Here is a 13,705-nt window from a genome sequence, read left to right on the forward strand (position 1 = left end):
CATTTGATTCATTCAGAGAAGACAAAAAAGGCCTGATTCATCCCACTCCAGTCTGGTAATTATTTCACTGAATGCGCATTAGAATAGAAGCCTTGGCATCTGCTGGCTGTATTAAAATAAATTTGCTGCAACAATGCTACAGACATGACAAATAAGGACAAGTCTGAGGGGCAGTCTCAGCTTCCATGTTTTGGTCTTTTTTGCTTTGATTTGTTTTTTTAGCTAACTATACTACAACACTCTGGCTTTTTAAAAAATCTTTCTATGTCTGTCTAAAAAAAGATGCCCAGGGCTGGCGCTGGTTCAAGTCCCGGCTGCTCCACTTCCGATTGCACTCCCTTCTAATGTCCCTAGGAAAGAAGCGAAAGATGGCCCAAATCCTTGCACCCATGTGGTAGACCTGGAAGAAGCTCCTGGCTTCAGTCTGGCCCAGCCCTGGCCATTGTAGCCATTTGGGGTGTGAGTCAGTGGATGGAAGGTCTCTCTCTGTGCTTTTCAAATGAAGAAAGAAAAAGAAATGCTTGCCTATAGCCTATAGTGTTCACTTTTTTATTTCCCTAAGAAAGATCGAACCGAACAGCTTTCCTTAAATTTGCTTCTCATGTTTTATTAAGTGGATATAACTTTCTGATTTTACAGGCACATGTCATGACAATCATGATAGTCTCCACAGAAGGAAATATTGGGGCCGGAGCTGTGGCATAGTGGGTAAAGCAGCTGCCTGCTATGCTGGCATCCCATATGGGGCCCAGTTTGAGTCCTAGTTACTTCTCTTTTGATCCAGCTCCCTGATAATATGCCTGGGAAAGCAGCAGAGGATGGCCCAAGTGCCTGGCCCCTGCATCCAGAAGAAGCTCCTGGGTCTTGGCTTTGGACTGGCCCAGCCCTTGTCATTGTAGCCATTTGGGGAGTGACCTATCAGATGAAAGATCTCTAAGATCGCAATCTCGATCTCTCTCTCTCCCTCCCTCCCTCCCTCCCTCCCTCCATCTGTACCTCTGACTTTCAAATAAATAAATAAATCATTAAAAAAGAAAAAAAGAATACTAACAGTGGACTCATTTACAATCCACTGAGATCATAAATACAACCCCCACTAAACATGCTGGGTGAAATGCTGACTGGGGAAAAACATGTCCAAGCACCAAAGAGGATGCTTTTGTGATCAGACTAAAACTGAAGAAAAACAAAGTGTGAGTATGCATTTCAATGGGCTTATTTGCCTCATTATTTCAGGTTGTCTGTCTACATATATATATTTGTACCAAGACCATGTTTAAGTATGAAGTGCTTAAATATAAAGCATTTATGTAATTCTCAGCACCCCTCAGAACAGAGTACTTTTCAGAACGTATCTTTTAATAATGCTGATCACACATTGTTTGTCTTGGCTCAACCCTGGGGAGAAAAGGCAGAAGAAGGGGGATGAATTAAACATTTTTATCCCCACTGGGGTTAATTAATGGCTAAATAATATAGTTTTTCTTATTTCCATGGCATTCCACCCTTCCCAGGTAAACTGGGTGAAATTTATATAAACTGGCTGCACTGTGGCATAGGTTAAGCCTCTGCCTGCGATGCTGGCATCCCATGTGGACACAGGTTCATGTCCTGGCTACTCCACTTCCAATCCAGCTCCCTGCTAACAGCCTAGGAAAGCAGTGGAGATGGCCCAAGTGCTTGGGCCTCTGGACCCAGGCAGGAGACCCAGAAGAGGCTCTTCTTGGCTCCTGGCTTCAGGTCGGCCCAGCTCCAGCTGTTGCAGCCATTTGGGGAGTGAACCAGCAGATGGAAGACCTCTTTCTCTGTATCTCCCTCTCTGTCTGTAACTCTACCTTTCAAATAAATAAATAAATCTTAAAAAAACCACTGATTTTTAAAAGAAGATTGATATATTTATTTATTTGAAAGGCAGAGTGACAGAAGAGGAAGAGGCAGAGAAAAAAAGAGCGGCCCAGCTTTGAACCAGCTAATTCTGATATGGGATGCTCGTGTTGGAAGCAATGGCTTCACTCGCTCTGCCACAATGCTGGCCCCTAAAAAAATTCTTTATAGGCTAATACTTTTTAATTTGCAATACAACAATATAAATATCTTTAATTTTACATGTAACTCATTAGCCAAACCCTCTATCACACAGGGTATCTCAAAGTTTAAAACCAAAAAAGACGATGCTCCTGGCTTCAGATCGGTTCAGCTCTGGCCATTGCAGCTATTTGGAGAGTAAACCAGTGGATGGAAGACCTCTCTCTGTGTGTCTATTACCTCCCTTTCTCTGTCTCTATGTCCCATTGTGACGCTTTCAAATAAATAAAAAATAAATCTTAAAAAAAAAAAAAAAAGTAACAGACACAGAGGCCGGCGCTGTGGCGTAGCTGGTAAAGCTGCTGCCTGTGATGCCAGCATCCCACATGGGTGCTGGTTCGTGTCCCAGCTGCTCCAGTGCCAATCCAGCTTCCTGCTAATGGCCTGAGAAAGCAGCGTAAGATGGTCCCTGTGTTTGTGCCTGGCCTCACCCTGGCTACTGGGGCCATTTGGAGAGTGAAACAGCAGATAGAAGATCTCTCTCTTTCTCTCTGTTCCTCCCTCTGTGTGTGTGTGTGTATCCCTCTCTAACTCTGATTTTCAAATAAATAAGTAAGCCTTAAACAGTTTGACACTTCTAGCTATTTCCTATCAGCCAAGAAGATCACCTAGGAAAGTTTCTTCTTTCCTATGCAAATGACTGAATGGACTTTTGAAATGGTGAGTTCTGAATCTGTGTCATGAAGGCTGTATGTGCATGTGCCCATCTTCAGAAAAAGAAAGCAGCTCCTTGCCCTTATCAAACTGCATCTAAGATTCCCATAGGACAGGGCCGCTGTACTTTATCTTAGCTAAAGCTATTGAGAAGAATAAAAACCACCCAATGAGAAAAGACAACAAGGCTCTATGAACACCTGTGCGCCTTTACAGAGAGTTCCTGCCGGGCCCGTCCCACCCCGAGAAAACAAAGTAATTCTTGAACCCATCTCTCTACTCTTCATAAAAACACTAGCTCCTTCTTGGAAGAAATAACTTTTTTGGTGGCCGATTTGTTTCATGAAGAAGATGCAGTACAGAAAGTATGTGTCAATGATACTGTTAACATTCCCAGCAACAGTCACAACATCATTCATTCATTCATTCAGCAAATATCTGGGATCCTACACCTCTGCATGAAGGGCTGAGGACACAAGTGCACGCAAAAACATTAGCAGAAAAAACCCACTCCTGTTCTAGAGTTTATACGCTAACAGAGGGAGACAATAAATGTAAGTAACTGACTGGGAATGCTAGAAAAGTGCTATGGGGAAGCAAAGGCTTAGGATCCCTCCTCGTCCCCTACCTGATCAATCTGCCGTTTTCCACGTAATACTGTACACGGAAGTGTATAATCATAGGAGGCCCAAACTGGTCAATACCCTGAAACAAAGACACACATACAAACCAAGGGACTTTAATTCCTTCCAAAATAGGTTTCAAAAGCAAGCAAAATGACATTTTTTGTAGGACATCCTTAAAAACACTGAAACACTTTATCTACATGTAGTGAGCAAACTTGGTGGGCAGACAATTGTCCTACATGGACACCTGGTTCCTGTAGAACCAGGATGTTACAGGCAAGACAGCACTATCCGACTTGGATTCTCATTCAAAGCTACGCCAACGACAACATAAGGGAAGATAAAAATAAATGTCACGGAAATTTCTAGCTGAGTGCCAGCTCCCAGCTCAGCTCTGTCCCCTGTGGTGACCATTTGCTCCTAATTACAAATGTTCTCTTGTTGCTCTGACATTCCACAGACCGAATTCTAAAATGTTGCTTGTTTATTTAGACATTCATGTTCCCTACTTTGTAGCTGCCTTTGAAGTAGCCTTCCCATTTATTCCAAGAATTCTTAAACACAAATTGGAGGATCTAGGATTAGATACTGGGGTTTTATTCCTTACTTACTAGGGTAATCCTGGCAACACTAGGTAAATTTCCTGTGACTACTCTTCCACATGAATGGAACCGATGTTCACTAGATAAAGGCACCACTACAATAAAATAACAAGTAGCAAATGCCAGTGTAGTACAAGTCGATTTAGAAATTACTAACTTTTAGAACTTCAGTTTTGACAACAAACATAGACACCAGAGAGGAGCAAATGATTTTTGCATGCTTTTCACTTTAAATCATTATTTCTAAATTATTAAAAAGAAGTTACTATCCAGCATTATTTCTTCAGCCATCAAGAATCTATAAGCCATAAGTCATTTATAGCAGATTAATGTGGCATTTTAGAATAATCCATTTCCCTTTCCTAATTTCTACTGTATAAAGCATTAAGACTTTTTCTAATGCATAGCAGCTAAAATAAGCATTTGTTTAACAATCAAAATAATTTTGCTCATAAATGTAATCTCACCCAAGTGACTTCGTATTGTCGTACCTTGCTGGCCTCTTTCTTCCATTCTTTTGGACAATACTTATAAAGCTTTTGTGACAATTCCATGTACACATGTTCATTGTCTGCACATTAAAAAACAAAGGAAACAATGCTAAAGGACAGATTTTTTAAAAAAGAATATATGAAGATAATCAAAAATGAATCTTGATGTGAATGGAAGGGGAGAGGGAGTGGGAAAGGGGAGGGTTGTGGGTGGGAGGGACGGTATGTGGGGGAAGCCATTGTAATCCATAAGTCATACTTTGGAAATTTATATGCATTAAATAAAAGTTAAAAAAAAAAGAATATATGAAGAAACAAATTTTTTTAAAGCCTCAAGATATGTGAGCTTACTCTGAATCTACATACTTTCAGGAGAACTCAACAAAAAAAGATGAACATTCCTGTGGGTTAGACATGAATGAAATCCTTTATGAATCATTTTGCTTTTGCAAACACAAAATAGATATACTCATTAAAATGTGTCATGTTTAGAAGAAAGGATGGTTTCCAGTCCTGCCTTTCCTAAGGTCCCTGGAGTCTAATGTTCAATATTATGGGTGTTATTTAGTCTGAGAGAAACGGGCTTCTGTTAGCTCAGGGACGACTGTTCCCGCAGCTGCAGAACACTGGATACAGGGCAGAAACGCCACGGCCAGTGCTGCGTGAGGCGTCAGAGCACTGGTGAGCACAGCCATCTCCGCAGGAGGAGCCATCTCCGCAGGAGGAGCCTGACAAGCTCTGTGAAGCAGTCCTCCTCCGCCTCTGTGTCCCCACATCAAAACACAACGGGACAAAATGAGAAAACACCACACTCACGCTGCCTTCAGGATCCAGCCGATGAAAACAAACATGCACAGGAAAATATTCCCTTAAGGGGATGATGTAAATAAAGTAAACAGAAAACAAAAGTTGAAAACCTATGTAAAAGTAACCTAAGGGACAACAATTTGGTAAAAACCAAAAATATCCAGATTTTCCAAAGAGAATCTTTTCAGACAGATTCTTACTTCATAAGAGAAAACCTTCAGTATTCCAACTGCATACAAAGTTTTAACACCTTTTTGTTTGTTCGTTTTTAATTAAAACTAAGTCCTTTTTTCTATGACCAAGGGGACATCCTCATGGAGAGCTCTATGTCAAAACGTTCATTTTGGAAAGGATGTGTCTCTCTGACAGCTGCAAGGATAAACACTTGGCTGCACTGGACTGCTGGCTGAACACGGGCGTCCCACTGGAAAAGCGCCACAACAGAACAGGAAGAGTGAAGTACTCTGAGTCTATAAATGGCACAGGGAGTTGATTCATTTGAATGAAATGGAGAAGCAAGAGGTCCCAGAGACCAACAAGGAGATGCTGCTGAAATCCAGTTATCAAGTGGTAGCTCCCACTTGCGTGTGGCTTCAGTTCCTGTCAGGGGCAACAGCAGACTGCACAGAAGTGGGACTGCTCAGTGCAGCAGCACACAGACATCCTTAGGCAACCGCTGTATCGCCACAGCCTGGCCCTCTGAGCGGAGCTGTGGAGGTGACGAGGTCTCAGGCACACTCAATGCTGCAAAGCTGCCGGAGCAGCCGATTCCATCTGACGTGTGAACACACTGACAGGGAGAGAACCCGCGCTGGGGCGTCTACAGCCACCCTGCTAGGCAGTGGTAGAACCAGAATTAGAACCAGGTCAGCACATGCTGCATGTGATGTTCTTTCACTGTTCCACGCTCTCTCCTGCAGAAGTTCATGTTTAAAACTCTCCTTTGAAACCTAAACATCTATGAACGGGTTTTCTTAGCCTTGCTCATTGGACGACAAAGATCGCCATCCCGGCCGCAGATGTAGCAGGAATGAACTTTGAGAAGAAGGCATCTAAAAGGCCCCTTACTGCTCCCGACCCTCCCTGGAGAGGAGACTGCGGGGTGTGGCGCCCACAAGCCTTTGTACGTATTACACCACAGCAGCCTGAGAGGAGCAAGTGGCCACTGTTGGGGTGCCCCTGAGCTCCCTGCTCCACATTCCTCAGCCGCTCCTAGAAAAGGAACTGACAGCGGCACACATTTTGGAGATGAGGCCTTATTCACCACCTTCCAGCCTGGCAGATGTGAGCGTTTTACAGTATCGATGAAGTTCTCAAGATCTCTCAAGCCTTTAAACGCAAACCAATTCCAGTAGCAGAAAATAATCCACAAGTAAGTACAAAGTATAATTAAAGACATTTCACAAAAAAAGTTTCTTTGGCAAAATGAGCTTAGGAGACCAGAGAATATTTAAAGCCCAATTTTAAAGAAAAAAGCTTATAAGGAAAGGTTGTGCTTAAGTCCTGGGTTTTTAACTCTTACTAGACATTATAGGAGAAAAAAAGTTTCTGTGGAGTCCTATACTTAAAACTTTTCTCCACATAAAGCATATGGCAGAAACTGACCCTATTGTTTCCAAGTCATACAGTCTAAACCGGAAACAGAAAAAGGGTAAAAGAGAAAACAGAAAATAAAATTAATGAATAGAGTCCCTTGTTACGCTATATAGTCAATAGTAAGAGAATCTAAAAAGGAAAGTGAGTTTTATTATGCTCATATTTCTTTTTAATGTAAAAATTGTAAATGACTACTAGCTCCAGCTAGTCCTTGAAAGTAAGGAAATAAAAACCAGGCTTTGTTCATTAAAACAGTAAAATGAAAAAACATGAACTCTAGATTCCTAATGAAGACCCAATTTTTAAGTCCAAACTAATAAATATCTGACCTAAAAACCTAAATCTTATAAGAAATATACAGTGGTTAAGATTTTTAAAAATCACGTTAGATTAAAACTGAAGAAAACTGTACAGATATTCTGACCATCAAAGTTGTCTAACAATATTCCTGGTGACATGTTACTTCCTCAAGGACAGCTGGCTAAACCCCCCAGGAATGGGACCATGACTTACTCTGTATGACACTGAGTCCAAAGAGGTGACAGTCCTTCAGTCTGAGCAGGTCACACACCTGGACCAGCAACTGATGGCACAGAATTTTAACCTATGGGGGAACAAAGCACAAACGGAGATAACAATTCAACTGAGTCCACACACACACACTAACACACTATACACACATGCCTTGGAAGCAACAGCGACTCCGGCAAAACAGTCATTGGTTTCTGGAAATCACTTTAATCAGTGGCTGTGTTTCAATTAACAACTAGCACAATACCAATTTTTACAACATGGTGATGAAGGACCAACTCAATCTTACACAAGAATCATAAATCATATGGTGGACAAGGCTTTCAAACTATGCTGCATGATAAACAAGCACTTCTAAAGTCACCCAGAAGAGCCACCTTAAGTTACCAAAACCATTCATTTGGCAAATATCTTTTCTTTCTTTAAATATCTATATTTCATGGGGCCAGTGTTGTGGCTTAGCAAGTTAAGCCTGGCATCACAAATATGGGTGCTGGTTTATGTCCCAGCTGCTCCACTTTTGATCCAGATCGCTGTTAATGACCTGGAAAAGCAGCAGAGAATGGCTCAAGTATTTGGGCCCTTGACACCCAGATGGGAGACTGGATGAAACTCCTGGCAGCTCCTGGCTTTGGCCTGGACTACAGCTGGATGTTGTGGACATCTGGGAAACAAAGCAGTGGACAGAAGCTATCTCTCTGTCTCTCCCTCTCTCTCTCTCTGTAGCTCTTTCAAGATAAATGAATAAATCTTAAATAACTAAATACATTTCTATGTTTTTACCTAACAAATAAGAATTGTATATATTCATGGTAAACAACAAGCTTATACACAAACAAGCTGTGAAGTGACTAAACTGAGCTACTAACATACATAACCTCATACATATATTTTTGTGTGTGAGGGAAGAGTACATAAAACATATTCTCTTAAAAACTTTTTTTTAAAGATTTATTTATTTATTTATTTATTTTTTTTTTTTTGACAGGCAGAGTGGACAGTGAGAGAGAGAGACAGAGAGAAAGGTCTTCCTTTTGCCGTTGGTTCACCCTCCAATGGCCGCCGAGGTTGGCGCGCTGCGGCCGGCGCACCGCGCTGATCCGGTGGCAGGAGCCAGGAGCCAGGTGCTTTTCCTGGTCTCCCATGGGGTGCAGGGCCCAAGCACCTGGGCCATCCTCCACTGCACTCCCTGGCCACAGCAGAGAGCTGGCCTGGAAGAGGGGCAACCGGGACAGAATCCAGCGCCCCGACCGGGACTAGAACCCGGTGTGCCGGCGCCGCAAGGCGGAGGATTAGCCTAGTGAGCCGCGGAGCCGGCCAAGATTTATTTATTTATTTTTTAAAGATTTGAGAGGCAGAGTTACAGAGAGAGAGAGGAGAGAGAAAAAGAGAAGAGAGAGAGGAGAGAGAGGAGAGGAGAGAGAGAGAGGAGAGTAATGCTATAATGAACATATGAGTACAGATATCACTTCAACACCATGATTTAGCTTTTTTTAAGATATATACCCATGAGTAGGACTGCTATACCACACAGCATTTTAATTTTCAAGTTTTTGAGGAGGCTCCAGACTGTGTTCGATAATGACTATACTAATTTATATCTCTACCAACAGTGTACTAGGGCTCCCTTTTCTTCAGTCCTTACCAACAGTCGTTAATGTTTGCTTTTTGGACAGTAGCCATGCTAACAGGTGTGAGATGGTATATCATTGTGGTTTTTGTTTACATTTCCCTGATGATTGGTGAAGCTGGCATTTTATATATTCCTTTTGGCAATGTTATATCTCCCTTCCAGACAACTATTCAGAGCAAGTAACTTTTCATAGAGTTTCCCTCTTGATGGTCAAAGCAAAATATTCAAACAACAGAATAATGAATGTCTACCTAGCTTTTACTTATTGTAATAAACTGCTATTGTCTAATATCTGTTCAGTAATTGAACTAGATCCTCTTTGAGTCTTACTATAATCCAATCATATACCCCTATTAATTAATCTATGCTAAGTTATTTATTTATTTATTTTTTTGACAGGCAGAGTGGACAGTGAGAGAGACCGACAGAAAGGTCTTCCTTTTCCATTGGTTCACCCTCCAATGGCCGCTGTGGCCACCACACCGCACTGATCTGAAGCCAGGAGCCAGGTGCTTCTCCTGGTCTCCCATGCAGATGCAGGGCCCAAGCACTTGGGCCATCCTCCACTGTACTCCCGGGCCACAGCAGAGAGCTGGACAGGAAGAGGAGTGATCGGGACAGAATCCGGCGCCCCGACCGGGACTAGAACCAGGTGTGCAGTGCCACAGGTGGAGGATTAGCCTAGTGAGCCGCGGTGCTGGCCTATGGTAAGTTATTCTGAAAAATTACACACTGAATGATAAAACAGGCTTTAAAAGATACAGTTATGAGGTTGGCATGGCACAAGGGGTTAAGCTGTCACCCTATAGGAGCGCCAATTTGAGACCCAACTGCTTCACTTCCAATCCAGCTCCCTGCTAATGTACCTAGGAAGGCAGGAGAGGACAGTCCAAGTGGTTGGGCCCCAAGCAGGAGGCCCAGGTAGAGTTCCAAGTCCTAGCTTCAGCGTGGCCCAGCCCCAGCTGCTGTGGCCATTTGGGGAGTAAAGCAGCCGATGGGACATCTCTCTCTCTGTCTCTCCCCTGCTACCAGTCTGTCTTTCAATTTTTTTTTTTTAAGATACAGTTCTAATGCTTTCTCAAATTTTTAATTAAATGCTGGGGGATAGATAGTACTCTGGTGAGTCTGCTTGTTGAGTTCAGAATTAGGAAAGTTTATCAGAGTTGAGATTTAAAGGACCATCCAGTTTAATTTCTTCATTTTAAAGAAGTAGAAAATATATCACAGGAAGCTGAAAGTAATTTAGATAATGGTGGCACAGGCAGCAACTCACAACTCATTTGTGCATTAATATGTTTATGAATATTAAGCTATGTACAATATGATGGTCTATCATTATAGCTATTCACAAACAGGGAGCATTTCCCCCCTCCTTGGTACTACTAGTTTTCAAATCCTATTCTCAATGGTAGTGACGCCAATTACACTTTAAATTATTATAAGTTCTACATTAGTTAACTCTAAGCAATCAACTTGTCATACTTTAATATGGAACCCAGATTAGTAAAGTAAAAACATGCCCAGATCCCCTGAAAATTAAAAGGCAAGCAATTCATAACTGGTGATAATTCTAAATGCAGCAACTTGAATGAGTTCACTGTTCTTTTCCACTTTTGCTACTTAAATGGCAACTAACCAGAAGTACTCCACCCACTGGAAACAGTCAAAGACACTGATGACCAGAACAGCACCAATTCAGCTACTTAGAAGCACCAGAACTCCATGGAACTGGAACAGCATCTTATTTTATATTCAGGGTATACAGTAGGCACTCAGTAAATACGTTACAAATGAAAGGCGAGAATGCTTCCCCTATGGACTCCTTACCTAGGTTCTGTTCCATGACAACTGACTTCTGCCCAGTTCACTGAGCAAACCATTTTATAAATGTGGCATTCAATAATACAGGGAAAACACATCAATGCAAACCCACCAATACAAGTAGGAGAATAGATTTGCCAATGACAACTAATTGTCACCCTCTTTGCGTACAGGTAGTGATTCGGCTCACTTTGCTATAGAAGTTCTATGTTATTTCCAACATTCACTAAAAAGACTTGAATTTGAGTTCCATATTGCCATAATTGCACTGTACAAGTAAGCTTAAATACACAGAACAATAAAGAAGAGGAGAAAGTATCAAATGTCATATAAAATCCTTAAGCTGAACTCTATAAGGGGTCTTCCAAAAATTTATGGAAAAGTGAAATTTGAATATGCACTTCCCACAAACTTTTTAAAGTACCCTCATATACTACAAATTTGAGATTTAAAATGTCTTATTTTCTACAATACCTATAATCCTTAGTTCAATTACATTTTAAAATGTCAGGCATAAAGCAGCCAAGATGACCTGGGGTAAAAAGTTAAAATTCCAAACCACAAACAAATGTGTACAAAATAAACTATGTCTAACATTCAGTGACTGCTGGACAAATCATGCTGCACATTTCCTACATGCATCCTGTGTAATTATGATGGTTGTTCTACTAGTTTAAATCAAGTATTTGGAGCCTATGGATAAAGCTCTTTAACAGCTATCAAGTAAGTCTAGCATTCTTGTTTAAAAACTATAATTAAATAAGGCTGTGGCTCTGAAGTCTTAGCTGCTGTGAAAATAAGCTCGAGTTCTCTGTATTTGCATAGTATGAGTCTTTAAAGCTATATTTTAGCTGACTGTGAAATTTCTCAAGTTCTTTAATCTTCAGGAGCACTGGGAATTTTAAAAAGTGCCACAAAGTATGAGGCATTAATAAAAAGAGTTAAACCTTACTTAAAAATACACTTTATATGGAACTTTAAAATTAAAACAGCATTGGATCCTGAATGTGCCAATGGTTTGTTATTGTGCAAGAATATTTAAAGTATCCTCCAGGGAAAAATGAGTTATTCACTCCAGTCATGGTGAAGACGTGTAACTCTTGGCCTTAACCTACTCAAACTTTGGGGGCTGGTGTTGTGGTGCAGTGGGTTAAGCTGCCAGTGTTTACAACATTTGCATCCCATATCAGAGTGCTGATTCAAATCCCAACTGTCCCACTTCCAATTCAACTTCCAGCTAATGTGCTTGGGAAGGCAGCGGATGACGGCCCAAGTACCTGGGGCCTTGTAACCTGTGTGGGAAACCCAAATGGATTTTCTGGCTCTTGGCTTTGGCCTGGGTCAGCCCTGGTTGTTGTGGTCATTTGGGGGAGTGAACCAGCAGATGGAAGACTCCCCTTTCTCTCCCCTTGCTCTTTCTGTCACTCTGCCTTTCAAATAAATAAATAAATCTTAGAAAAAAAATGGCTCTTACATTTACCATGAACATATCTAAAAATGCCCATTTCCATACTTAGTACTTGCCTAATAATCAAAATAATTTAAGATACCTATTAGTATAACTTATGTAGAATTCAGAATGACCAAAACATGAATTTATTCCATATGCAAAAAGAAAACATGCTATCAACTATAGCTGTCAGGGAACAATCTTTTCTTTGCTGAGAAAAATACTTAGGAGTGAAGAAAATAATGAGACTGCTGGTAAAATAGTTCTTGCTACAGCTAATTTGTTATATCAAAACTCTATAAACATCAACTGCTATTTCCCGAGAAGATATTATTTTGTATAAAGAGGGAGTCTTGCAGCTTTGACTTGTTTTTCTGGCAATTGGGTACCTCTATCTGCTTTAGGTGGCCCCTTTTTGACACAAATGCTCGCTAGACAAGAGCCTGGGCACAAGCAAAGAGTCTGTATGTGGGGCAGGCGTTGTGGTGCAATGGAGAAAACTGCCACCTGCAATGCTAGCATGCCATATGGGCACCAGTTTCAAGTCCTGGCTGTCCCACTTCTGATGCAGCTCCCTACTACTGCGCCAGCAGAAGATGGCCCAAATACTTAGACCCTTGCACCCGTGTGGGAGATCCAGATAAAGCTCCTGGCTATGGCCTGGTCCAGCCCCAGCTGTTGCAATAATTTGGGAAGTGAACCAGCAGATGGAAGATATCTCCCTGTCACAATCTGTTAACTCTGCCTTTCAAATAAATAAAATAAATCTTAAAAAAAAAAAAAAGAGTCTATCTGCCATGGAAAAAGAAATTTTAAATCCCACAGTGGGCTCAGACTCCCCATTTTCACTTCATGAATAGAACACCCTAAACAAATGAACAAACAACTCGAGAAATTGAGTGCCACTCAATTAAGGGCTCACTGACTGAACAATCCCCATGTACGTGACATCTTTAAGTTTTCTCAATGTCCCTGTGAGGTTACTCCAGTCCATAGATGAGGAAACCAAAGCAAACCAAAGCAAAATAAAAGCCAAAAAAACAAAACAAAAACCACCACCACCACCAGCTAAGAAATGTGCACAATGTTGCAAAGTCAGCTATGGTGTAGGGATTTCAACCTATGACCATTCTGTGACTCTAAACCTTAAACATGACCTATGGCTTCACAGTCCAGACCATGGTATACTTGTGAGATTATTATACTCATTTTCTAATAGAAGAGAATTGGAAAGTGTAAAATTTTTCTGCCTTGGCAAAGAAACTGGAATAGCAGTTACTACCTTTGTGTCAGATAAATGTGTGATAACCACGAATTCTCAGTTTCCTTGCTACACAGGTAATATTCCCATTTAATAGGTGAAGATACTGGGGCTGAAGCTGGTTTAATTAACTTTCCCAAAGCCATTA

The 13,705-nt window shown here is 41.3% G+C and overlaps 1 protein-coding gene across 2 annotated transcripts in view; it reads right to left on the reverse strand.

Annotated features, from left to right (window-relative positions):
- FRMD6 (FERM domain containing 6) overlaps nt 1–13,705 on the reverse strand; it is an 81,337-nt gene that overhangs the window by 24,264 nt on the left and 43,368 nt on the right. Inside the window, exons 3-5 of one of the 2 annotated variants that reach the window (XM_051822842.3) lie at nt 7,375–7,465; nt 4,459–4,538; nt 3,368–3,444 (exon numbers count right to left, since the gene is read on the reverse strand). In XM_051822842.3, coding sequence (XP_051678802.1) covers nt 3,368–3,444; nt 4,459–4,538; nt 7,375–7,465 — 248 coding nt within the window. Of the gene's footprint in view, nt 1–3,367; nt 3,445–4,434; nt 4,539–7,374; nt 7,466–13,705 lie in introns of both variants that reach the window. The other variant, XM_051822841.3, reaches the window with a different exon arrangement.

This window comes from Oryctolagus cuniculus, chromosome 12, assembly GCF_051225735.1.
Source record: "Oryctolagus cuniculus isolate XC-2025 breed Fujian yellow rabbit chromosome 12, ASM5122573v1, whole genome shotgun sequence".
Classification (NCBI taxonomy): domain Eukaryota; kingdom Metazoa; phylum Chordata; class Mammalia; order Lagomorpha; family Leporidae; genus Oryctolagus; species Oryctolagus cuniculus.